The 23,772-nt window shown below is 59.2% G+C and overlaps 1 protein-coding gene across 5 annotated transcripts in view; it reads right to left on the reverse strand.

Annotated features, from left to right (window-relative positions):
* VWF (von Willebrand factor) overlaps window positions 1-23,772 on the reverse strand; it is a 55,203-nt gene that overhangs the window by 14,036 nt on the left and 17,395 nt on the right. For 3 of the 5 annotated variants that reach the window (XM_029054464.2, XM_029054461.2, XM_029054459.2), the window contains 27 exons: window positions 20,197-20,413; window positions 19,156-19,278; window positions 18,451-18,562; window positions 18,167-18,213; window positions 16,218-16,354; window positions 15,817-15,955; window positions 15,416-15,516; window positions 14,330-14,525; window positions 12,912-13,130; window positions 11,762-12,002; window positions 11,349-11,443; window positions 11,106-11,266; window positions 10,779-10,882; window positions 10,384-10,522; window positions 9,709-9,846; window positions 9,070-9,216; window positions 8,764-8,904; window positions 8,231-8,341; window positions 7,672-7,828; window positions 6,774-6,932; window positions 6,286-6,421; window positions 4,596-5,989; window positions 3,622-3,741; window positions 3,377-3,517; window positions 2,205-2,348; window positions 1,620-1,784; window positions 158-201 (listed from right to left, as the gene is read on the reverse strand). In XM_029054464.2, coding sequence (XP_028910297.1) covers window positions 158-201; window positions 1,620-1,784; window positions 2,205-2,348; window positions 3,377-3,517; window positions 3,622-3,741; window positions 4,596-5,989; window positions 6,286-6,421; window positions 6,774-6,932; window positions 7,672-7,828; window positions 8,231-8,341; window positions 8,764-8,904; window positions 9,070-9,216; window positions 9,709-9,846; window positions 10,384-10,522; window positions 10,779-10,882; window positions 11,106-11,266; window positions 11,349-11,443; window positions 11,762-12,002; window positions 12,912-13,130; window positions 14,330-14,525; window positions 15,416-15,516; window positions 15,817-15,955; window positions 16,218-16,354; window positions 18,167-18,213; window positions 18,451-18,562; window positions 19,156-19,278; window positions 20,197-20,413 — 5,028 coding nt within the window. The remainder of the gene's footprint in view (window positions 1-157; window positions 202-1,619; window positions 1,785-2,204; window positions 2,349-3,376; window positions 3,518-3,621; window positions 3,742-4,595; window positions 5,990-6,285; window positions 6,422-6,773; window positions 6,933-7,671; window positions 7,829-8,230; window positions 8,342-8,763; window positions 8,905-9,069; window positions 9,217-9,708; window positions 9,847-10,383; window positions 10,523-10,778; window positions 10,883-11,105; window positions 11,267-11,348; window positions 11,444-11,761; window positions 12,003-12,911; window positions 13,131-14,329; window positions 14,526-15,415; window positions 15,517-15,816; window positions 15,956-16,217; window positions 16,355-18,166; window positions 18,214-18,450; window positions 18,563-19,155; window positions 19,279-20,196; window positions 20,414-23,772) is intronic. The other 2 variants (XM_029054462.2, XM_029054460.2) reach the window with 1 other exon arrangement.

The following is a 23,772-nucleotide window of genomic DNA, read 5'->3' on the forward strand; positions in this document are numbered from 1 at the left end:
GGAAAGTGGGGCAGGAAGCCATGGCTGGAGCCGGGGCTAAGGCTGGGGGTAAGTAGCAGGCCCGGGGGTCAGGGTGTGGGGAGAGGCCCCCAGCATGGCCGGGACACCTTGTTCTCCACCACAGGCACCCTGTTGGGGCCCAACAAGCCCTTCTCACCTTCCTGGTGTTCCCATCATCGTCCAAGCAGAAACCGGCCATATCTGGAATCAAAAACAGTCAAGTAGCTATTCTGGCGACCCTTAATCAATCATATTTATTGAGGACTTACTGTGTGTACAGCACTGTACTAAGTGCTTGGGCACGTACAACAGTATAACAAGACACATTCCCTGACCTCAACAAGCTTATAGTCTAGAGGGGAGGGCACAGACATTAATATAAATACATAAACTACAGCTACGTATGTAAGTGCTGTGGGGCTGCGGGCCGGGGTGGTGAATAAAGGGAGCGAGTCAGGATGACATAGAAGAGAGTGGAAAAAGAGGAAATGAGGGCTTAGTCAGGGAAGGCCTCTTGGAGATGTGTCTTCTATGAGGCCTTCAACGGGGGGAGAATAAACATCTGTCGGATATGAAAAGGGAGGGCATTCCAGGCTAGAGGCAGGGTGTGGGTGAAAGGTTGGTGGTGAGATAGACAAGACTGAAGTATCAAGTAGGTCTGCATTAGAGGAGCAAAGTGTGCAGGCTGGGTTGTCGTAGGAGAGTAGTGAGGTGAGGTAGGAGGGCAGAAGGTGAATGAGTGCTTGAAAGTCACTGGTAAAGAATTTCTGTTTGATGCGGAGTTGGATGAGCAACCACTGGAGGTTCTTGAGAAGTGTGGAAACAGGGACTACACATTTTAGTAGAAAAAATGATCCAGGCAACAGAGTGAAGTCTAGACTGGAATGGGGAGACAGGAGGCAGGGAGATTAGCTAGGAGGCTGATACAGTAATCAAGGTGGGACAAGATAAATGCTTGGAATAACATAGTAGCAGTTCGGATGGAGAGGAAAGGGTGGATTTTATTGATGCTATGAAGGTTGAACCTACAGGATTTAGTGATAGATTGAATATGTGGGTTGAATGAGAGGAAGGAGTCAAGGATTACACCAAGAATAGGACTAGTGAAACAGGATGATAAGAAAGTCAGGGGCCTTTCCCAACCAGACTAGCCACCCTCCCAAACCAGACAGTAATAATAATGTTGGTATTTGTTAAGCGCTTACTAGGTGCCGAGCACTGTTCTAAGCGCTGAGGGAGATACAGGGAAATCAGGTCATCCCACGTGGGGCTCACACACTTTTAATCCCCATTTTACAGATGAGGGAACTGAGGCACAGAGAAGTTAAGTGACTTGCCCAGAGTCACACAGCTGACAAGTGGCAGAGCCGGGAGTCGAACTCATGACCTCTGACTCCGAAGCCCGGGCTCTTTCCACCGAGCCACGCTGCTTCAATGACCTTGGGAATTGTCACCCCGGGAGACTGAGCGTGAGACCTTTGATTATGATGGAGTTGGCAGGTCCTCACCTCACCCCCACCCCACTCTCATCCCTCCCAGCACCTGCAAGGCTGTCATGGGGTCAGTGGAGGGGAAGTGAGGAGTGGATGTGGGGACTCGGTTGGCTTTGCACGTCTTACCAGAACACAGGCTGCGGGTGAACGAGCGGTCGAGAGACACGAGCAGAGGGAGATCTTCCACCCGCTGCAGCTCCGTGACCCGGGAGCTGGGGGACGGGCCGGCCAGGGCCCTCAGCTGAGCTCGATCGTAGCGATCCCCAATGCCCACTGGGAACACCACCACCCCTGGGGGACAAGGGACAGAACGCCACCTCCCCTTGAGGACCTGGCCAGAGAACACCCTCTCCCCTCCCTCTGGGGAAGACAGCAGGGAACACCACCACCAACTCAGGAGGAGATAGCGGGGACCACCACACAACCCTGGAGGGAGATGCCTAGGGAACACCACTACTCCCGGGGGGGGGGGGGGGGGATGACTAGGAATACCACTTCCAGCAGAGGGAGGCAGAAGGGAACACCATCATAACCACCACTCCCTGGGGAGAGGCAGCAGGATGGCAGGCAAGGAGTGGCTCTGGAGGAAAGCTCGGTGCCAGGCATCAAGCTACACTGGAATCTGGGACTGCTCTCTGCTCTGCCCTGTTACCACTTCCCACTGGTGGAGGTGGGGGGAAGCCCAGGGACGGAAGTTGGTGCAAGACTCACGGCTGGACTGGGCTCCTGCAGCTGCGGCATCCACTGAGTCTTCAGACTCATCCGTGACCAACACGACGGCCACTTTGGAAGCGTTGGGCCGGGCGCCGTGGGCCTCCGACAGGGCATAGCGCACAGCAAAACTCAGGGCATCCCCTGTGGGCATAGAGCAGACTCTGAGCCCCCAGATAGGACCCGATCTGGGTCGGGCACAGGTGGGAATAACAATCCTATCTGGAGTAGTCAAACCTGGGCCCCAACCACTGGTCCTGGGGCACCAGGAGCCCGAGCCAGTCCCAGTCCAGCGCTCGAGGAGAATAAGGTGTATTTAGACGTTCCCTTCCCGGCGCTGACCCCTAACCACAGTTCCTCCCCATCCTATAGTTCAGCTCCCCGTCCGTCCATCCCACGGCTCTGTCACCTTGTCCACCCCCTTTCTGGTACTGTAAACTCCAGCCCCGGCCCCTCTCAAACTGCATCTATTCAGGATGCAGCGCCCTGACCCTTCCCGTCCGGAAGCTGCTCCATCCCCTCTTTCTTTCCCAAATTCCCTCCATCCCTGCCCCTGTCCCTGCCCCAGCAGTGGACGCGGGGCGAGTTAGAAAGGGCAGTGCCCGAGGGTGCTATTTCATCAGTCGGCCAGCAAGGGGCGCCGAGGGAAGATGAGAGACCAACGGCCGGGGGTGCTGCTGGACCAGGCGGCCAGCAGGGGGCGCAGAGGGCAACAATGGCAATAAGAAGAAGAAGAATAATAAGAAGAATAATAAGAATAATAATTAGTAACCGCAATGCAGGGAGAGGCAGTCAGAGCCGACGGGGGGATGATGATGGTATCCGTTAAAGCGTTTACTATGTGCCAAGCACTGCTCTAAGCGCTGAGCAAAGGCTGCAGCCTAGGGGGCCCAAGGGGGCTGAAAATTATTTTAGGAGTTTGGGGGCCTTTAACCAAATCGCGGATGGAAGGGAAGGGATTCAGACAAGGGGCTGCCCTCACTGGTCCCCAGTTGTCGGGGCGATGGCTGGGGATGGGGTGGGGATAACTGGGGGAGGAAGAAGCGATGGTTGTGGGGGGGGGGGGCGATGGGGCCGGTGGCCCCGGGGTCCCGGCAGTGGGGGTTGGGAGAGTGAGTCCCGAGGCCCCTCAAGCCTCCCGGGGGCGAAGGGGGTGGGGAGAGTCCCTTTACCGATTCGTCCGGGGCCTCCTTCCCGCTGCATGGGGTCAACGAGGCTCAGCAGCGATGCCTTCCCTTGAGGAGTGCTCCAGGGGACGTCCAACGTGTTGGCGCTTCCGTACTGGAGCACAGACACCTGCGTGGCGTGAGGCCCTGGGGAAGGAAAAGAGGCGGGGGCGGGATCAGTCTCCTTCAGGGAGCTGGGGGTGGCTCTCCCACCCACTGACCACCACCCACCCCCGTCACCCCGCCCGCACCGATGTCAGCTTTCTCGATGAAGGCCTTGACGAAGCTCTTCATGTTCTCGAAGTGGTCGGGCGGGACGCGGGAGGTGCCGTCCAGAAGGAAGATCACGTCCACAGGTCGGACGCAGTCTGCTGGGGGTGATGACCGGGAGGGAGAGGGAGCGTCAGATCGCCAGCTGGGCTTCAGGACTGGGGGTTCTGGACAGACTGCCCGGGCACCGCCAGTTCCAGCAAGGACCAGAGATGCCTGAAAGACCCAGGTCTACCCCCTTTCTGGACTTGAGGGGTTGGGGAGGAGAGGAGAGGGAGGAATTCCCCCTCACCGCGGGATGCTACGAGATCTGGGCCAGCTCCAGAGTGGGTGAAGATGAGGGGGAGCGAGCCGCGGGCGGGGGGGGGGGGGGAGGGGGAGCTTGAGTGACGATCTGGGTGGGACCCCCAACTGGCCCCAGGAGACAGCAGCGTGGCTCAGTGGAAAGAGCACGGGCTTTGGAGTCAGGGGTCATGGGTTCAAATCCCGGCTCGGCCACTTGTCAGCTGTCTGACTTTGGGCAAGTCACTTAACTTCTCGGTGCCTCAGTTACCTCATCTGTAAAATGGGGATTGAGACTGTGAGCCCCATGTGGGACAACCTGATTCCCCTGTGTCTACCCCAGCGCTTAGAACGGTGCTCGGCACATAGTAAGCGCTTAACAAATACCAACATTATTCTTCTTCTTATTATTATTAGTGGGCGGGACAGGGTTAAAACTAACGCGTAGGGTCGGGATCCCTGGTCCTCTGCCTCAGAGCAGGAAGAATTGTCCCCCACTTGAGAGTTGAGGGACGAGGCCCAGAGAGGGGGAGCGACTTGCCTAGGGTCACACAGCGAGTCAGGAGCGGAGGTTGGAATGGGGTCCGGGCCGCCCCCCGCCCCGCACCCCCAGGCCCTCCTCCAGCCCCGGGTCCCTCCCTCCCTCCCCCCCTTCCGGCAGGGGCAGCGTCACCTGGAGCCGGGGAGAGGGTGGGCGTCTCCTGGGGGAGGCCGCCGGAGCAACAGCTCTGCAGCACCAGGTCGGGGGCCTCGCGGGGCAGCGCGTCGAAGTCGGGGATGAGGATGGGGGCGTTGGGCCAGCCGAGCCGGCTCAGCTCGCGGGCGTGGGCCTGGGGCCCGACGCCGATGGCCACCACCTGGAGGTCCCGGGGTGGCCGCTCGATCCGGTCGCTGACCGGCCCCCCGACCACCATGTACACGAGGTGGGGCGCCCGCTCCCGGCGGCCGTGGCCGGGGGCCAGGGTGGTCTCGGCCACGTGCCGCAGAGCCCGGCCGGCGTTGGTGGCGTGGCCGCCGCGGAAGGGGATGTCCCGCACCTTGCGCAGGACGTCCCGCTCCGTCTGGGCCTCGGAGAAGGCGTGCTCGACCGTCACGGCGTCGGCGAACTGCAGGACGGAGACGTGCGCCCGGTCCCAGGCCACGTCCAGGCGCCGGACCACGCGCTGCAGAAAGTCCTTGCTCAGGTTGAAGTTGGCCTCGCCCACGCGGTCCGAGCCCTCCAGGACGAAGACCACGTCCGGGGCCTCGAGTCCCGGGCGGGCTGAGGAGGTGGAGGGGGCGGCCGGGGAGGTGGCCCGGGGGCCCGGGACGATGGCGGCGGTGGCGGGAGGCAGGTCGGGGGCCTGCTCGCAGAGCCCGGCGACTATGTCGTCGCGCCGGGCCTCGAGCTCGGCCACGCTGGCCAGCAGGAAGGCGCGGTTGTCCGGCGCCTGCCTCTCCAGGAGCCGGACCTGCCTTGCGCTGGCGTGGGGGCCGATGCCCACCGCCACCACCGTGATCTTCTTCTGGCGCAGGGCCTGCGCGTAGCGCGCCAGGTTGCGGGCCGAGCGTCGGGGCTCCTCGCTGGCGCTGAGCAGCAGGGCGACGCGGGCGGCGTTGGTGCGGGGGGCCTTCCCGAAGATTTGGAACAGGGCGTACTTGAGGGCCTCGCTGGCCGAGGCCACGGGGGCCCCCGCGTAGCGGACGCCCCGGACGAGCCGCCGCAGGGTCGACGGCCGCTTGCGGTCCCGCAGCGCGATGTACGAGTGGGCGCCGTCGTGGTACTCCACCACGGCCACCCGGACGCGCTTCTGGGAGAGGTCCAGCCTCTCCATGACGTCCACCACGAAGCTCTTGAGCGTCTCGAAGTCGGGCTCCGACAGCCGGTTGGAGCCGTCCAGCAGGAAGGCCATGTCCAGCATCTTGCTGCAGTACAGGTCGTGCAGGGGCGGCTCGGGGCTGGCCCCCTCCTCCTCCTCTTCCTCCTCCTCCTCCTGCTCCTCGGTGGGCGTGGAGGTCGGCGGGGGAGCCGTGGCGGGCCCGGGGGCCAGGCAGGCCTCACAGGTCAGGTTGCCCCCGTCACAGTGGCTGCGGAGGAAAGGGGGAGAGGTCAGCTGGTGGAAACAAGCGCCGGACCCACGCTTTGGGACTCGGGAGTGAGGGATGGGGAGGGGGGATGGGAAGGGGGAAGGGAGGGAGAAAGCGGGAGGGGGAGAACGGGAGGGAGAGAAAGGGAGGGAGGGAGGGAACGGGAAGGGGAGAAAGGGAGGGGGCGAAAGGGAGGGGAAAGGGGAGAAGAGGATGGGGGAAGGGAAGAAAGGAACGTGGAGGGAAGAAAGAGATGGGGGGTGGATAGTCTAGCCCCCGCCCCCCAGCCCCCGTACCACATCTGACAGAGGCCGGGATCCTCCCGGTTCAGGACGATTCTCTTCCCGGCAGCCAAGCGCCGACCCTCCAGCTCGCAGACCGGACAGTCGGACGGGTGGATGCAGGCCTGCAGCAGCTCATCGAGGATTTTCCCTGCGAGACGCCCTCTGAGAACCGCCCACAATGCACTCCACCCCATCCCCACCTTCCACTCGGGTCCCTGGGACCCTCAGATGCCCCCGCGGCACAGTGGCGGGCGGGACTACGTGTCCCAACTCTGACGGGGTGGCTGGAGCCACCCTAGGGAACCCTCTGGCCGGGCTTTCTCACCCTCATGGCTCTGTGGTATACTCGGGTCTCACTCCTCCAGGTACCCCGGTGGAGGGGGTGGGGGGCACTGTAGCCCCCCAACCAGGCAGATCTTTCCCTCGGTCTCTCTCTATGGTGCTCCCGGAGTCGAGTCCTCTGGGGCTGGAGGAAGTGGGGGCTGGGGGCGGGCGTTTACCTGGTGGGCAGTGTGCGTGGCATCCTTCCACGCATTTCACGGGGCACGCCAGAGGCTCCGGGTGCTGGCAGGTGACGGGGCAGGCTGGGGCGCAGCTGTTGTAACGCCACTCGCACTCATAGCCGTCCTCGTGTTGGTTCCGGTCCTCGCAGCTTTGGGCTGGACCGGAGCCGGGGGGGGTGGGCGGAGAAATCACAAGGGGGAGAGCAAGCGTTGGTGGGACCTCGGGGGTCCCGGGAGGGAGGGGGAGGCGGCCACAATGACGGGGGGAGGAGGGAGGATTGTCTCTCCTTAGTGCTGTATTGTACTTTCCCAAGCGTTTAGTACAGTGCTCTGCACACGAGTGCTCAGTAAATACGATTGAATGAATTAATTAATGGAGGAGCAGCCTGCCCATCAGCCCACTCAGCAGTCAGGCGGTCTTCGGGCCAGAGGTCAGGAAGAACTCACAGCCCCCGCAAGTCAGGCCGGGCCCCTGGGAGACAGGGGTCCGATGTTGATTAATAATAATAATGGTATTTGTTAAGCGCTTCCTATGTGTCAAGCACTATTCTAAGAGCTGGGTGATCAGGTGATCAGGTTGTCCCACGTGGGGCTCACAGTCTTAATCGCCTTTTTACAGGTGAGGTAACTGAGGCAAAGAGAAGTTAAATGACTTGCTCAAAGTTATACATCTGACAAGTGGATTAGAGTTGGGATTAGAACCCACGATCTCTGATTCCCAAGCCCGTGCTCTTTCCACTAAGCCACGCCGCTTCTCTGGATCCTTGCCTCAACCAGGGGCTCAGCTCAGGCGGGGGCCGGGCAGACCCTGCCTTGCAGGCCGGACGAAACTCTAGACCATCCCCCCCCGCCCCGCCCTTCCCTGCCCTAGACCCCCTGACCCACCCCTACTCACGGCAAAGGGAGGTCGTCCGCCAGATCACCACCTCCCCATGCTGGGCACAGGCGTGGGCATAGGCGGCCACGGCATCGCAGAAGCAGCCGCAGTCTCCGACCGAGTCACAGGAGCAGGTGTCGTAGATGCAGGCGTCCACGTATGGCTCGGGGTTCACCTAGGGGCAGAGGCGGATTAGGGGGCGGGGACCTGGGGGGCAGAGCTACTCCCCTTTGTCCCCCAGCTCCCTTAGACTAATAATAATAATAATGTTGGTATTTGTTAAGCGCTTAGTATGTGCAGAGCACTGTTCTAAGCGCTGAGGTAGACACAGGGGAATCAGGTTGTCCCACGTAGGGCTCACAGTCTTCATCACCATTTGACAGATGAGGTAACTGAGGCACAGAGAAGTTAAGTGACTTGTCCACAGTCACACAGCTGACAAGTGGCAGAGAAGGGATGAGGTCAGGGAACAGGCCTCATGCTTCTGGGGCCTCTGCCAAATGCCCAGCCCAGGGTTCGGCCCCCCACGGGCGCTCGGTACCGGTGGGCCCGACCCCACCCCGCCCCTAAGCCACACCAGCTGGTTGCACCGTCGGAAGGGGTCACTGGTCAGGATCCGGCAGGATGAGTCCACTGTCATTTGCTTCATGACATTGTCCCGGCAGGTCGCCAAGGAGGAGTCCGGAGTCTGGGGGTATCGGGAGAAAGAGGGGAGGGGCCAGGGTTCAGCAGACGGACGGGCTGGGGACGGGGAGTGGAGGGGGCTAGGCCTCCCTTCGGTCTCTGTCTCCAACCGGGGCTCTTCTCCCTCCCATGCCAGGACCACCCGGGCGTGGAGTGGGCCAGTAGAGAATCGCTGTCCCTCCCTCCTGGGGCAGGAATCCCCTGATCCCAGTCGACGACTCCACTGGCCGCACCTCGCGGTAACCGACTCCGGGGACTGACCGCCAGTCGCAACCTCCGGTTATCGGCCCAGGGAACTGGACTAGTCTTCATTCTCTGACTACCCATTCCTGGCTCCCTGCTCACTCCTCCCGCTTCCCGGGGGCATCGTCGGGCCGCCGGAGAGGGGAGTCGGGGGCCTCCGGGGATGCGGGGGGCCGGACTCACCCTCGGGGCGTCGGCACACTGCGGGGTCACTTTCCAGGAGTTCCCAAAGTCGGCCGCATCCACCTCCAGCTGGAGGCTGCGGCTGATGAGGTCGTTGTTCTGGACGCCGTCGAAATTACCACACAGGCCGCACACGCGCCCCTGGGACAACGGGGGGTATCGCTCAACGGGGCGCACATGTAGGGGGAGTCCCACATGGCTGGTTCCAGAATCCCACCCCACTAGGGGGGAGGGGTCAGTGTGTGGATGGCTCGTGCTGGGTCACTTGGAGGTGGAGCCCAGCCCCCAAGAGAGCAGGCCCCTCACCTGGTGCGTCTGCTTCAGGATGACCGAGACCCCCATGTTCCTGTCCCAGGTGAGGGACATCCCTGGCCCCAGCAGCAGGATGTAGTAGCGGCCGGACTCGAGCACCTCTAACGAGGCCTCGTCACTCGGGGGCGTCTTCACCACCACCTGCAGAAGGGAGAGGCCGAGGAAGCCATCACAGCTCTCCGGGCAGGGATTCCCAGCTCCCCTCCCCAAGCGTCACTGTCCCCTGCCTCGCTTCCTCAGCCCCTTCCCACCCAACGCTCCCGTTCTCCCCATCCTTAAGCCTGCTGAAAGCTCACCTCCTCCAGGAAGCCTCCCTCCATTAACCCCCAGCACCGAGGGCCCGTCAGCCCAGCCGCTGCCTCCGGGAACGCCTACGGTACTTAGCGGGCCAATCATTTCTTGACGGGCATTGGCTATTTTCTGCTCCATCCCTCCTCCCGCTATTCCCGCATAATTCCTGTCCGTCCGTCTGCCTCCATTACGCCGTGAGCTACTCGAGGGTAGGAAAAGCGTGTCTCGTTTCTCATGGCTGTTGCCGAGACTTGGGTCTAGGGCCTTGCCCTTGGCAAACCCCCGGTTCTGTGCCTCCCTCTGAGCTCTTATCGGCGGCGGCCGCAGGGTCGCTGGCCTCACCTCCCCGTTGGACAGCTCGATCTCGCCCCCGGCGAAAAGGACGGTGACACGTCTGTTGCATTTAGATGCGGCGAAGCCACAGCCATCGTTGGCGACCAGGATCCGGAACGTCCCGGGGTCGGGGCCGCCGCAGTAATCCTGGCCCGCGGGAACATGTGACGCAACTCAGGAGGAGACCCCGGCCGCTCCCCTCCCCTCCTCCCGGGGGTCCCCACACCGGGGCCGGATCAGGGCGGCTGTGGAAGGGAGCCTCGGCCACCAGCAAAAGAAAAGCACAGAAGACGGGCCTGAGGGCCAGAGGGCCTGGGTTCTAATCCTAGATCTGCCAATTGTTTGCGGTGTGACTTTGGACAAGTCACCTAACTCCTCTGTGCCTCGGTTTCCTCAAAAGCAAAGTGGGGTTTAAATCTTATTCCCTTTTACTTAGACTGTGAGCCCTTATGTGGGACAGGGGCTGAGTCCATCCTGATGTACTCGTATCTACCCCCACGTTTAGAAAAGTGCTTGACACATAGTAAGCGCTTAAGGAATAGCATAAGAAAAAGAAAAAAGACGCAGAGGGTGCGGGCTGGGGGCTGCCCCGATGCCCAGAAAAGCCATCTCCCCGGCCGGCCCCCGCCCACCAGCCTTGCCCCCCGATCCCCTCCGCGTGATCCTGGGTCCCCCGAACCTCACCTGGGCCAGCACGTACTGACAGACGCCGGAGAACAGATAGTGGAGCCCGTCGAAGGTCAGGTAGTGGGCAGGGCCGAGGGCGGAGCAGGTGGCGTCGCATACGTGATCCGTGCACTCCCAGCGGCGGGCGCGGCACACGCTGCCGGAGACAGGGAACGGCCGGCCGGACTCAGTGGTCACCGGGGTCCGGGGGGCTCCGGGTCCCTGCCTTCAGGAAGCCCCTGCCATCTCTCTCTCTCCCCCGCCCCTTCCCCCAAGGCAAGGGGATTCGGGGGTCCTCCCAAACATCCCAGGCCAGCGGGCACAAGGCCGGCCTCCCAGGGCCAGGGCGACCCCGCACTCCGCTCCTGTGGGGGCCGCGCCAGCCCGTGCCCCCTCGTCTCCCGCGGCCCCACCAGATGTTGCAGTCTTTCTGCACCGATTCCCCCGGGGCGAACTCCTTGCCGTTGTGGAAACACGGGCAGCGTTCGGGGGAGAGGCAGCGGTCACCGTGACGCACCTGCAAAGACGCATCGTGAGCGCTGTGCCAGGCCTGCACTCCCCGATCCCCGGCCTACCCTGTGCACGACTGGCATCTCCCACCCTCACCCCCTGCGCAGGGTCGGCGCGGCCCGGCTACCCTGCACACGACCGGAACCTCCCCCCGACTCCTGCATGGGGTTCAGGGGGCCGGGATGGGAGTTCAGAGGGAAAGGCGGGTGAACCCTGAAGCCGGAGCTCACCATGCCCTGAGGGCAGAGGCAGCCGGACACGCAGCCCGAGCTGACACACTCCAGGTCGTAATTCTGGCAGGTCCGCATACACTCCAGCCCCTCGGCCCGCGGGTCATCCGCCGGGCACACCAACCGGACCAGGGGCGGGCGGCAGTTTAGGCTCCGTTTGACTGAGGCAGGAGAGGGAAGGGGGGTCGGCGGGGGCCGGGGACACCTGCGTCCCCGTCCGAGCACCTCCCACCGATCACTCACCACGAGGAGACGGGTGAGAGTCCAAGATCTCATCGGACAGAGAAGCCCCGGGGGCTTGGTTAGTACTGCAGCGCATGGAACCGTCTTCACAGTAGCTGTGGGAGAGTACAACATCGCACCCTGCCCCCGTTCCCTCCCCCACACATGGACCCCTCCCCAGACCAGCGCCCCAGCCCTCCCTTTTTGCATTCTCAAAGAGCCTAAGAGAAACCGGAGGGCCCCCACTGTCTCCCGGCCCATCTTCCCGATCTCATTTTACCTCCAGCTGGCCAGGGCAGAGTTAACTCTCCTTGTTTTACACAGGGGGAGACTGAGTCCCCGAGCTCAGAGGAGAGATCTGGAGTCAAACCCAAGAGTCTCAGCTCTTCCAGCCACCCAGGCTCCCTGCCACCCTCGTCCCCGGGGCCACCGACCACAGAGTGTGGTGGTCGGAGAAGACGTCCTCGGGTTGGAAGAGTTCTCCATCGTAGGAGCAGGGGCACTGGGCCCGGGGCACACAGTCTCCCCGCTCGTTGGCAAACAGCCCCGGGGGGCAGAAGCAGCCCTCCAGACACAGATCTTCGCAATCCCCGTCCGGGTGGGAGAGAGAACGGCACGTCTGGTTGCAGGGGGTCCCACACGACTGAAACACGCGTCCGGCTGGGCAGCTCACCGCTGAGGAGTGGGAGGGAGCAAGAGGGGCTTGTCCAGGGAGGAAACCCTTCCACCGCGAGCCCTGCCTCCCTCCGTCTCCTCCCTGTTCGCCTGGGGGAAGTGGGGGTGGAAGGTCATCCTGGCCATTCCTCTGCTGCCGAGTAAAAGCGGTTCCTCCATGGAAAGACCCTGACTAGGGCAAGGGGTTCCCCCCACCTCCCCCAGATCTTGCTCCAGAGTGCTGGATCGGGGTTGTGTGAGGAGAATCGGGCTTGGAGAGCATCTCCTGAGCCCCGCCCCGCCCAAATCCCCACCCCTCCTCAGGGACCACTGGATGGTCAGCGAGAGCCCTTTTATAATATTCATGCCAGTGAGCTGACCTGCGATTGCAGGGGACCTTATCGCTAGGTCTGGTTTGGTGTCTGTTCCCAGAAAACAACTCCCTCCTACACACACACCCACACAGCTCATCCATTTGTATCCACAGGTGTCCAGAATTCAGCAGAGACGGATAGATGGACAGAGGGGCTGGATCACGCCAGGCCAGCCAGAAAACCAAGCGACCTGTCCCTTCCCAGATCTCATTCCGATTCCCACCCAATGGGCTACCCTACCTCCATGCCCTAGCCCCATTGCCAGGCCCAATAGGTAGCCAGGCAACAGGCGCTTTGAGGGACAAACTGATCTCCAGCTGACGGCTCGGACGCGGCAGCAGACACCTGGGGTCGGGACGGGGCTTAGATTCAGTCCCCATATGTTCCGGGGGAGTCTCTGGGCCTGATGGCCCCAGCGCCTTCGTGGAAAACGGCAGTTGTGCCATCACCTTGTCACCCTGCGGCCGGCGGGGCGCCACGACTCTGGGTGTCCTTGTACCTCCCCCCATCGAGGCTAGACCAAGAGACCCCCCAACGCCCCCCATCCTGCGCCTACCACAGAAGCCGGGCTCCCTCCAGTCGACGACGACCCCCCTCTGCGCGCAGGCCGCGGCGTAGGCGGCGATGGCAGTGCACAGGCAGCCCGGCCCGTCGGCGCAGGAGCAGACGTCGTAGTGGCAATTCCGCCGGTAGGGGGCGACACTGAGCACGTGGCGGCAGGCCTCGAACTTGGTCGAGGACGTCAGGACGGAGCAGGCCTGCTCGGCGAATCGGGCTGCGGAGGGAAGGTCGGCTTGAGCCCCGCGGGCGCAGTCATAAATAACAATCCTGGCATTTGTTAGGCCCTTACTATGTTCCAGGCACTGTAATAACAATAATAATGTTGGTATTTGTTAAGCGCCTACTATGTGCAGAGCACTGTTCTAAGCGCTGGGGGAGATACAGGATCATCAGGTTGTCCCACGTGAGACTCACAGTTGATCCCCATTTTACAGATGAGGGAACTGAGGCACAGAGAAGTTAAGTGACTTGCCCACAGTCACACAGCTGTCAAGTGGCAGAGCCTGGAAGCAGCGTGGCTCAGTGCAAAGAGCACGGGCTTGGGAATCAGAGGTTGTGGTTCTAATCCCGACTCCGCCGCTTGTCAGCTCTGTTCCTCAGTTACCTCATCTGTAAAATGGGGATGAGTTGTGAGCTGTATGTGGGACAACCTGATTACCTCATAATAATAATGATAATGGTAGTATTTGTTAAGCGCTTACTATGTGCCAAGCACTGTTCTAAGCGCTGGGGTAGATACAGGGTAATCAGGTTGTCCCACGTGAGGCTCACAGTCTTCATCCCCATTTTACAGGTGAGGTAACTGAGTCACCGAGAAGTTAAGTGACTTGCCCAAAGTCACACAGCTGACAGGTGGCAGAGTTGGGATTAGAACCCATGACATCTGACTCCTAAGCCCGTGCTCTTTCCACTGAGGCACGCTGTATCTTCCCCAGCGCTTAGAACAGTGCTTGGCACAGAGTAAGCGCTTAACAAATACCAACATTATCATTATTATTATGATTACTAAGCGCTGGGGGGGGTTACAAGCAAAACGAGTTGGACACCTGTCCCATTTGGGGCTCACGGTCTCAATCCCATTTTACAGATGAGGTAACTGAGGCGCAGAGAAGTGAAGCGGCTTGCCCAAGGTCACACAGCAGACAAGTGATGGAGGCAGGATTAGAACCCAGGACCCAGTGCCTCCCAGGCCTGTGCTCTACTATGCCATGCTGCTGCTCTGTATGACAAAGGCCGCCAGGGGACGCTGTCGGCATAGAGATCGATGGAAAATGGGGCGGGGGGGGGCGGGGGGTTTTGTGGGTGTGTGTGTGTATGGTTTGTTTGTTTTGCGGGGTAGGTGGGCTTGGCTAACCCAGAGCCTGTATTGGCTAGTTGACCAAACCCGCAACCTCCTGCCACCCCAGTCCGTACCCAACCGCGGGTTGAGGTGGCAAGGGTCGCTGTCTTGTTTCTGCAGGTTTTGGCAGTCGTCCCTGAGCTTCCAGGCATTGCCAAAGCCTTCCACCGACGGCTCCTCCAGGCCGGAGGGGGCGAGGAAGTCATCGCCTTGGTTACCGTTGTAATTACCACAGAGGCCGCACGTCTTGTCGAAGTAGATCGGGGATATCTGCAGAGGATGACACACCAGGGACCTAGCACCAGGGCTGGGTTTAGGCCCAAGACTGCCAGCCGAGGAGCGGGTTGGAGCCCTCCGGGACAGGATGGGAACCCAAGACAAGTGGAAAAGTCGCTGGGGATGTTGGGAACTCAAAACAGTTGGAATCGGGTTATAGTTGAGTGGCCTAGAATGGTTTAACGTTAAACAGTTGGAATCGGGTTATAGTTGAATAGTCTAGAATGGTTTAACGTTAATGGAACTAGGCAAATGAGAAGAAAATTAGAGAAAGGAATGGACAATCCCTGTGCTGGGTCACTGGGCAAGAATCAGGGACAGCAAGGGGAAAGTCTCGGTTGTTGAATGGTCTGTATTGGGTCACAGTGGAAGAGTTGAGGGCGCCGGATGGTCCGTGTTGGGTCCCAGGAGAGAGTCAGAAGTACTGGATGGCCCATCCCTAGCCATAGGGTGGTTGTCCAGAAAAGCAACCAGAATTCTGTTCCTCCTCAAGCCCCAGTGCCCCTGTTGGATGCCAGGGGCTGGAGAGAGACAGACAGACAGAAACAGATACAGAGACATACAGAGTGAAGATGGAGAGAACAGCAGTGGCACTTCAGGGGGAAGTAACCTAGATCAAGTGGCCTGGGAACCCCCAGAAGCCCTGGCTGGCCACCAGAAAACCAAGACGGGACTGTCCTTCCAGCTGGCTGGGTGCGGGGACGGGGAGGAGAATGGAATTCTTCCCCAGAGAGAGAACAACGGGCCTCTGTGTGGACCAGCTGGGGGAGGGACAGGGAAGCGGGAGGATGGTCAGTGGGACAGGAGGTCAAGAGGTGGCAAGGAATGTGGGGGGGATGGAATGAGGGGGAGACAGGTCAGAACGGGGGGATAAGAGGACCTACCTTCACCAACAATGTCCCCCTCCCATCCCAGTCCACCTGAAGGTCCTCCCCATAGGTGAGTCTCACAGATGCCATGATGGTGTGCTGGACACGGAGGGCACCTGAAATACGGTGGGCATCGGGGTCACCCACTGGTCTGGATGGGGGAGGGCAGCAGTCCAGCCAATTGCTGGAGGGAGAGTGTGAGCAAGGGGGGAGCTGGGGAGGAATACAAGCTGGCGAGGAGGAAGGGAGAGCAGGAACTCTGGGGTAAGTGGGTGAGTTAAAGCCACATCTCCCAACCAGGACTTACCAGCCCAGTGGTCCGAGCAGGAGCCTGGCCTGGTGAACAGTGTGGGAAAGGTGGTGGGGTAGAGGTTGGAGAGAGAAAGGGTGATGGGGTGGGGGTGGGGAGCACTCACCTCGGACCAAGGGCACCTGGATGTCCTGGCCATCCAGGGAGACTCCCCCACCATGCTTCAGCTTCAACACGCTGTGGGGCTGGTCCGCAAGTCGAACGGTGGCAGAGCGGGTGCAGACGGCATCGGGGTCGTCTGCACACTGTGAACAGATGAGGGTGAGGCTGGGGGCACAAGATGACCCTGAAGCCAGAGCCTACTGAGGAAAGCCCAAGGATGGAGGCAGGGGAATGTGCCAGTTGACCCGTCCTGCTAGGCAGGAGGATGGACCAAGTGATCCCTGCAGGTCTCCTTCAGACCGGGGATTCCACGGCATTTCAACCCAGGAAGTAAAAGGGCATTGGCAGAGATCTCAGCCTGGCCCTGGTGGGGCCTCTGCAACCTGCCTGCCTGGGGTGGCTCACCTGGATGGTTTCTATGACGATGGAGAAGGCGTGGTCCTGGCAATCTCGGGCCAGAAGGTACTGGCAGACGCCGCTGAAGGTAAAGTACCTGTTGTCGAAGCTCTTGAAATGGGATTGGCCAGTGACCAGACACTCCCCTGTGCAGAAATCGACAGGGTTTGGGGTTGGGGGTGGGGGTGAAGCCCACCCCACAGCAGCCAGGCAGAGACCAGGTGTGGGTTTTGGGGGACCATGTTCCCTTGGCTAAGCCAAGGGGCAGACCACACTTTCCCAGTGATCGTGGATCCACGCTGGCCTGGGCGTGGTCAAGGGAGGGCCGAGAGCTAGTGGACCAAGGAGCTCTGCCACTCTAAGTTCAACTCGCCCTCCCCTCCCCGTGGGGCCTGCAGCCTCCCCTCACGCCCCCAGCTCTCCCCCACGGCTCCGGCCAGGGCCAATGGGAGGCCAGGACACCGTCTGACCACAGTCTCACCACCCGGGAGAAAAGTGCCAACTGCAGCAGGGCTCCCTCCCTCACCAGGCCCCCAGAGCCCGGCTACCAACTGGAGAAAACACAGGCTCCCCCGACCTCTCACTGGGCCTCCTTCTCATCCATCCCACCTTTAATAATAATGGTACTTAAGTGCTTACTATGTGCCGAGCACTATTCTAAGCACTGGAGAAGATACAAGTTAATCAGATTGGACACAGTCCCTGCATAGGGCTCTCACTCTTCCTGTCCACTTCCAATCCATAATCCACCATTCACCCCATTTTTAAATCCCACCTCTTGCAGGTGGATTTCTCCTTGGCTCTTTTCTTCTCCCCAGGTCCCATTCTCCCAACTCGGCTCTTACTCTTGAAGTATCTTTCCACATACTTCCAGACTCTACTCATTAGGCAGTTGTGTGTTTCCCTAACCTTACTTTGAATAATTTTGGCTGTCTCCCCCCTCTAGATTATTTACTTTTTGAGGGCAGGGAAAACATGCCTTTTACCGCTACCAAACTCACCCAAGAACTCAGTACGGTGTTTTGCACAGGGTAGGTGCTCAGTAAATACTATTGATTAATTGATTGACTGGGGACAGAGGGAGACATTTTACCAACAGAAACCTTGTGATGTCCCACAGTGTTCTGCCATTTGGCTAAACGCACACATGGTCCCGGGATGTAATTTGTTTATATTGATTGTCTCCTGCAGTAGACTGTAAGCTCACTGGGGGCACATATTGTGTCTGTTATACTGTTTTAGTGTACTCTCCCAAGCACTTAGTACATCATTCTGCACATTGTAAGTGCTCAACAAATATGATTGACTGATTGAGGAATCACACCTGGAGTCCTCTGACCCTGGACCACCCAGCATGTCCGCGTGGGCAGCAGAGGGACACACTGAACTCCAGAAAGATGCAGGCACCAGGGGACTTGAGTCACCAAGCTCATTTCCAGAACCCACACGGAGGACTCTTGTCAGCCTCCAGGACTCCTGTCTCTCCCCAGCTCTGTTCGCTTATGCTCCAGCAGATTCCATCATCCTCATCTCTCCTCTAGACTGTAAGCTCATCGTGGGCAGGGAATGTGCCTGTTTATGGTTGTATCGTATTCTCCCAAATGCTTAGTACAGTGCTTTGCACATAGTAAGCACTCAATAAATACAACTGAATGAATCTTACCACTTCTGGCCCCGGGCCTGTGCATCCGTACCAGAGTGCCCAAGTTGGAGAGACACAGTCCCGGGCGCTTCACCTGGAGCTCTCTGATCCAGGTGACGCCCACTCGGTAGCTCACCTGGGCCACCCCGCAATCAGCAATTTCCGGGGTGGAAGTCATGCTCAGCCCTGTCTGACTCTCCACAGGTATAGATGATGTCTATCTGAGGAAGGCACTCCCCGCCCAACTCCATCCCCTGACCCAATCCCTGCTCCCTTGCTCCCTGCCCAGATGGAGGGGGCGCAGGTCTCGGCCTACCTGGGCATTCCTGGTTACTGCAGACCCACACGCTGTGACGGCAGATGCTGGCAGAGAGGAGGGAGGGGTGAAGTGTGGGCAGGAGGTAAACCGGGGAGAGAGTGGGGTGATGGCTTGGGGGATGAAGAAGGGCCCCCAGTCTCCTGGGCCTCCCCGGCATAATTCGCGAGCCTGATAGGGTTGTGGGCCAAGACACTCAGCATGGAGATCTCCCCACGGCCTGGGCCTGACCCGGCCCTGGGACCCCACCCCCCAGACAGCCCCCAGACCCGCCCCCTCCCTACCAGGTGTTGCAGTCGCGGGCAATGGAGGCCCCCGGGGGATAGTGTTGGCCCGAATGGACGCAGGAACAGTCCGCGCTGTCCACACAGCGGTCCCCATCCAGCAGCTTCCCCTCTGGCTCGCAGGAAAGACAATGTGGTCAGTGGAGACTACCCCAACACCTACACGCCCATCCCCAGGAGCACTCAAAGCATCGTGGTAATCCCACCCCACTAGTCAGAAGGAAACTGAGGCACCCAGCGGGGATGGGTCTGTTCCGATGGAGTGAACCGCATGAATCCCACCCGTAGGGTGCTGGGCTTCAGAGAGCATCACCACTGAGGCCTCCCCACAGGTGCTATTCTCACCCCCTCCCTCAGGGGCATTTTTCAGAGGCTCGAACTTCGGTGACAAACCCTTTCCCCCATCTCCTCTTCCCTCCTCCCCTCCCCAGGCCAGGGTCCTGCTATGGAACCGAATGGTTTCCCTTTTGTGGACTGAGACAGGCACCCTTTCTCGGGTGCAGCAAAATGGCGGGGGTGTCTCAGATGCCCAGCTCAGAGGAGCAGGAGAAAAGGCCTCTGAATCTGGAGACTAACACTGACGGCCTTCTCCCCTCCCTGGCGGGAGCTGGGGGCTGGGGGCTGAGGGTTGGGCTAGGGGCTGGGGTGGGTGAGGCTCGGCTCAGCTCCGCCCAGCCCTGGTAGGGAGGGAGGCAGGCATGTTACCGGGGCAGGTGCAGCCATCGGTGCAGGGCCCCTGGCAGACCTCGTGGATGTTGAGGCTTTGACAGGTCTCGGCGCAGGGGGACACGCACTCCTTGTACTCCATGCCAGGCGGGCACTCTGGGCCTGGAGCGACAGCAGAGACGGAATAGGTAGGGGCCTGGTGGCTAGGAGGCATGGAGCCTCTACACTGCCCCTCCACCCAAGGGCTCGTCCCCCAACCCCGATGCACCCTCCCCATTGCAAGAGGGCAGAACCACAAATACCTATCTCCTCTCTGCCCACAGTGGCCAGTGGGGGCACTACCACAATGGTAATAATTATTATTATTATTATTAGGGTACTTCTTAAGCACTTACTATGAGGCAAGCACTATTCTAAGCTGATGATTGGACACAGTTCCTGTCCTGCTTGGGGTCACGATCTTAATTTCCATTTTACAGTTACAGCTGTAACTGAGGCCCAGAGAAGTTAAGTGACTTGCCCAAGGTCACACAGCAGACGTGTGCCAGAGCCGGGATTAGAACCCAGGCCCTTTTAACTCCCAACCCCATGCTCTATCCACTAAGCCACGCTGCTTCTAGGTAACTCCAAGTGCCCCAGAGGAAGGGGGTGCCAGCCTGTAGCCCCTGAAGTCACAATCCCTGAGACTCCACCCAGGGTGTGGGGCAGAGAATCGGGCATACAGTGAACAGAAGCAGGGCAGGCTGATGGGTGGGAGGAGGAAGGGAAGAATCACTATGGGTCAAGGATACCCAGGACCGGACTACAGATGGCTGAGAGTCCAGGCATGCCCCCTTCCCTCTGGGGACCTGGGACCTGGGTAAGGAAGATAATTCTGTCCCAGATCTTGCGCTGACCTGGAATGGTGGTGGAGAGAAGTTGAGGGCACCGATACCAGATGGGTACAGTGTTGTCCCAGCCCCCGGACACTTCCTCCACTCCAGCCCCTTCATTTCCCCGGGTCCTTGAGGACCGTGGCCCTGTCCCACCCTGGGATAGCTCTGCTGATGGGGGGGGGGGGGCAGTAGTCTCTGGACTTACGACACTTGCTGTGGGCCACCCAACCCTCCAGCGGCTCGCCCTCCTGGGCGCAGCTCCGGGCATACTCCAGGAAGGCTGAGCAGGGGCAGTGTTCGCCCAGGGTGCAGTGGCAGGCGTCCTGTTGGCACAGGGCTTGGAAGGGCTCAGGGTTCACCAGCAGGTGGCAGCGGGTAAACACGGAGGATTGTTTCAGCAGCTGGCATTGATCCAGAAGAGCCTGCGGAGAGTGGGGGGACCCGGTGGGGAGCCAGAGGACAAGGTGGTGATTCAGGTGTGCTAGTCACAAGACAATCCCCTTTCTCTCCCATTCATTCATTCATTCGATCGTATTTATTGAGCGCTTACTGTGTGCAGAGCCCTTGGGAAGTAGAGTTCAGCAACAAAGAGAGACAATCCCTGCCCCAAACAGGTTCACAGCTCCCTCCCTCCCTCTGAACCATTTGCCTTCTGCTGGACTGTTGGAGAACCTCCTATGGTGGGGAAATCACCTGCCAATCTTTTTACTCTCTTGCAAGTGCTTAACACAGTGCTCTAGGCACAGTAGACTGCAAGCCCTTAGAGGGATGAGACTGTGTCTACCATCTATCTTGGATACTTGGATACTTTTGTTTTGATGTGTATATATTCTATGTATTTATAGGATTCTATTTATTTACATTGATGCTATTGATGCCTGTTTACTTGTTTTGATGTCTGTCTCCCCACTTCTAGACTGTGAGTCCATTGTGGGTAGGGACTGTCTCTGTTGCTGAATTGTACTTTCCAAGCACTTAGTACAGTGCTCTGCGCAGAGTACGTGCTCAATATATACTATTGAATAAATTGCCACCTGTTGACTGATTCTGGGGGTCATTGACACCGGCAGGACAACTGTAGGTAAATGGTTCCAGGGGGCCCCAGTGACCAACACTGGCTACATGGCTGGACCGCTCTGGCCACCACCACCAAAACATGGGGATAAGGCAGGGGGTGGGGGCCTGGGCTCTGAATTTTCCTCCTCGCCTGGGGCGGAATGTGAGCACACAGGCGGATGCCGCCTCTGCCCCTCAGATGCCAGTGGCGCTGCAAAGATGGGGCGGGCGTAGTGGGCAGTGGACTGTGGGCAGCCTGCTTGAAAAGGGATCTGGGGTTTTTTTGCTAGAGTCAGTCATTAGGTGACCCCAATACCGTGCCTCAATTTACCCAGGGGAAACACGGGGAGAATTGCCACTGGGCTTTTTCCCTCCCTCACTGAGTCAGCCTCCCTGGCCTAGAAGTCAAAAAAGGTCAGCTTATCCATGCTCCTGCTTCCAGGCAAGGGTGCTATTAAGCCAAGGGTGATTTTGTGGATAAACATCTGTCTTGAGTCACTGGGGAAGAATTAGGGATGGAGAGGGGAGAGCCAGGCCTGTTGGATGGTCTGTGCTGGGTCCCTGAGGAGAGTTAGGGATTTGGGATGATCCTTGCTGGTTCACTAGGGAAGAGTCTGGGATGGAGAGGGCAGTAAGGAGTGTTAGATGGTCTGTGCTGGGTCACTGGGAGAGAGGGATGGAGAGGGGAGAGTCAGGAGTGTTGGGTCATCGGTGCTCCTCCTTTGGACACTAAGCTCATTGTGGACATGGAACCTGTCTATCAGTTCTGTTGTCTTGTTCCCCCAAGCACTTAATACAGTGTTTGGCACACAGTAAGCACTCAAAAAATACCATTCACTGATTGGGTACCACCGGAGGCTCCAGGGCCCTTAGGTGGTGGCCAACTCCCTTCATCTGTTTTCTCCAGCCCCTACACTGTTTGATCCCCCACTCAAGCCCCCGACCCCACAGAGGAGGTAATTGATTGGGTCAGGGCGCAGCTCCCAGGCCCCCTCGTTTGCCCCCAGCAGACATTTTCTGGCTGCAAAGAGCCCTGGCCTCCGCCGCCCCGCCTGATGGTTGCTATAAACCAGGTCTTCGCCTTAATCCAGGCCCGCCCTCCGGGTCCTAATCTTGTTGTCTGGTCATTAAAGGGGATCAGGGCTCTTTCCTGGCCACGCTGTCCTTACCCAGCGGAGAGACTCCGCCGCCGCCCAGAGCGGGGAGGGCGGTCTCAGCCTTCACCGTCCCCCGCCCCCCAGGCCGAAGAATCCGAGAAAGAGCGATTCTCCTCGAAGAGGAGGAAGGGCGAGGCTGAGGCAGGGGCTGAACCGCGCTATTGTCTGAGGACTGCTGACTCCCTTAGAAGGGGCCATGGGGGAGGAGGCCGGAGCGATTCTCGTCCAACCCCCAATCTCCAATCCGGGGCCGGGGGAGAGGAGTAGCCGCTGCCCACGTGGTGGACTCAAAAATCCCCTCCCCACCAGTCGGGAGAATTGGCACCGGGCCCGGAGCCCCGAGGATGCCGGAGGAAGGAGTAGAGCTGTTTGAGTTTTCATCCCCACCAGCTGGTGAGGGGCAGTGCCCGGGCCGCGGGCTGGGACATACTGGGAGAGCCCAGAAACAACTCGCCCTCCAGACTGGAAGCTCATTGTGGGCAGGGAATGTGTCTGTTTATTGATGTATTGGACTCTCCCAAGAGCTTAATACAGTGTTCCGCACACAGTAAGCTCTCAACAAATTCGATTGACTGTTTGACAGAGTGAATGGACTCTATAGGGGGCAGAACTTGAATTGCAAAGCTATAGCACTGGGGTCCCCCCACCCAGGCAATCCATTACTGGGATTAACTGGGAAATACAAAGTGGGGGGGGGGATGGTGGATAACTTCGGACCGGTGTGGCAGGGAGGGGAGGCCGAGCTAATGAGACAGCAAACCAGATTTGGGGTTCTTCTAGCCTCCCTTTCCCAGAACCTCTCAGGTCTATTTGGTGGCCCCTAGACTGCAACTTCTTTATGGACAGGGAACGTGCCTCCCTAAACGCTCAATAAATACAATTGAATGAATTAATGAATACTATTGATTGATTCGGGGGGAGTGAGGCACCTGTGGGGGAAATAATGACTTCACCCCCACAGCTGGAACTCGGGAGCAACGGCCCCATCACCCCATCTTGCCCTGCAGAAATACCCACTGTCGAAATGGGCCTCTTTTCACTTTTCATGGCTCTCAGGGAACATCCAAGATCTGAACCATCGTAAATTCTGTCGGTTCCACCTTCACAACATTCCATCACTAAATCCTGTCGGTCCCACCTTCACAACATCGCTAAAATCCGTCCTTTCCTCTCCATCCAAACTGTTACCACGTTCGCTTTCAGATTAGAGCCTCTCCAGCCTTGGGGGGGACATGTGCAACTCCCTCTCTCCCTCCACACAAGCCACCACCACCAGGTAACACCCTTGGTCAGATCTAGGGTGCCTTAACCCGGTAATAATAATGTTGGTATTTGTTAAGCACTTACTATGTGCAGAGGACTGTTCTAAGCGCTGGGTAGATACAGGGTAATCAGATTGTCCCATGTGAGGCTCACAGTCTTCATCCCCATTTTGCAGAGGAGGTAACTGAAGCACCAAGAAGTTAAGTGACTTGCCCACAGTCACACAGCTGACAAGTTGCAGATTCAGGATTCGAATCCATGACCTCTGACTCCCAAGCCCATGCTCTTTCCACTGAGCCACACTG

Source organism: Ornithorhynchus anatinus, chromosome X4 (assembly GCF_004115215.2).
Source record: "Ornithorhynchus anatinus isolate Pmale09 chromosome X4, mOrnAna1.pri.v4, whole genome shotgun sequence".
Taxonomy (NCBI): domain Eukaryota; kingdom Metazoa; phylum Chordata; class Mammalia; order Monotremata; family Ornithorhynchidae; genus Ornithorhynchus; species Ornithorhynchus anatinus.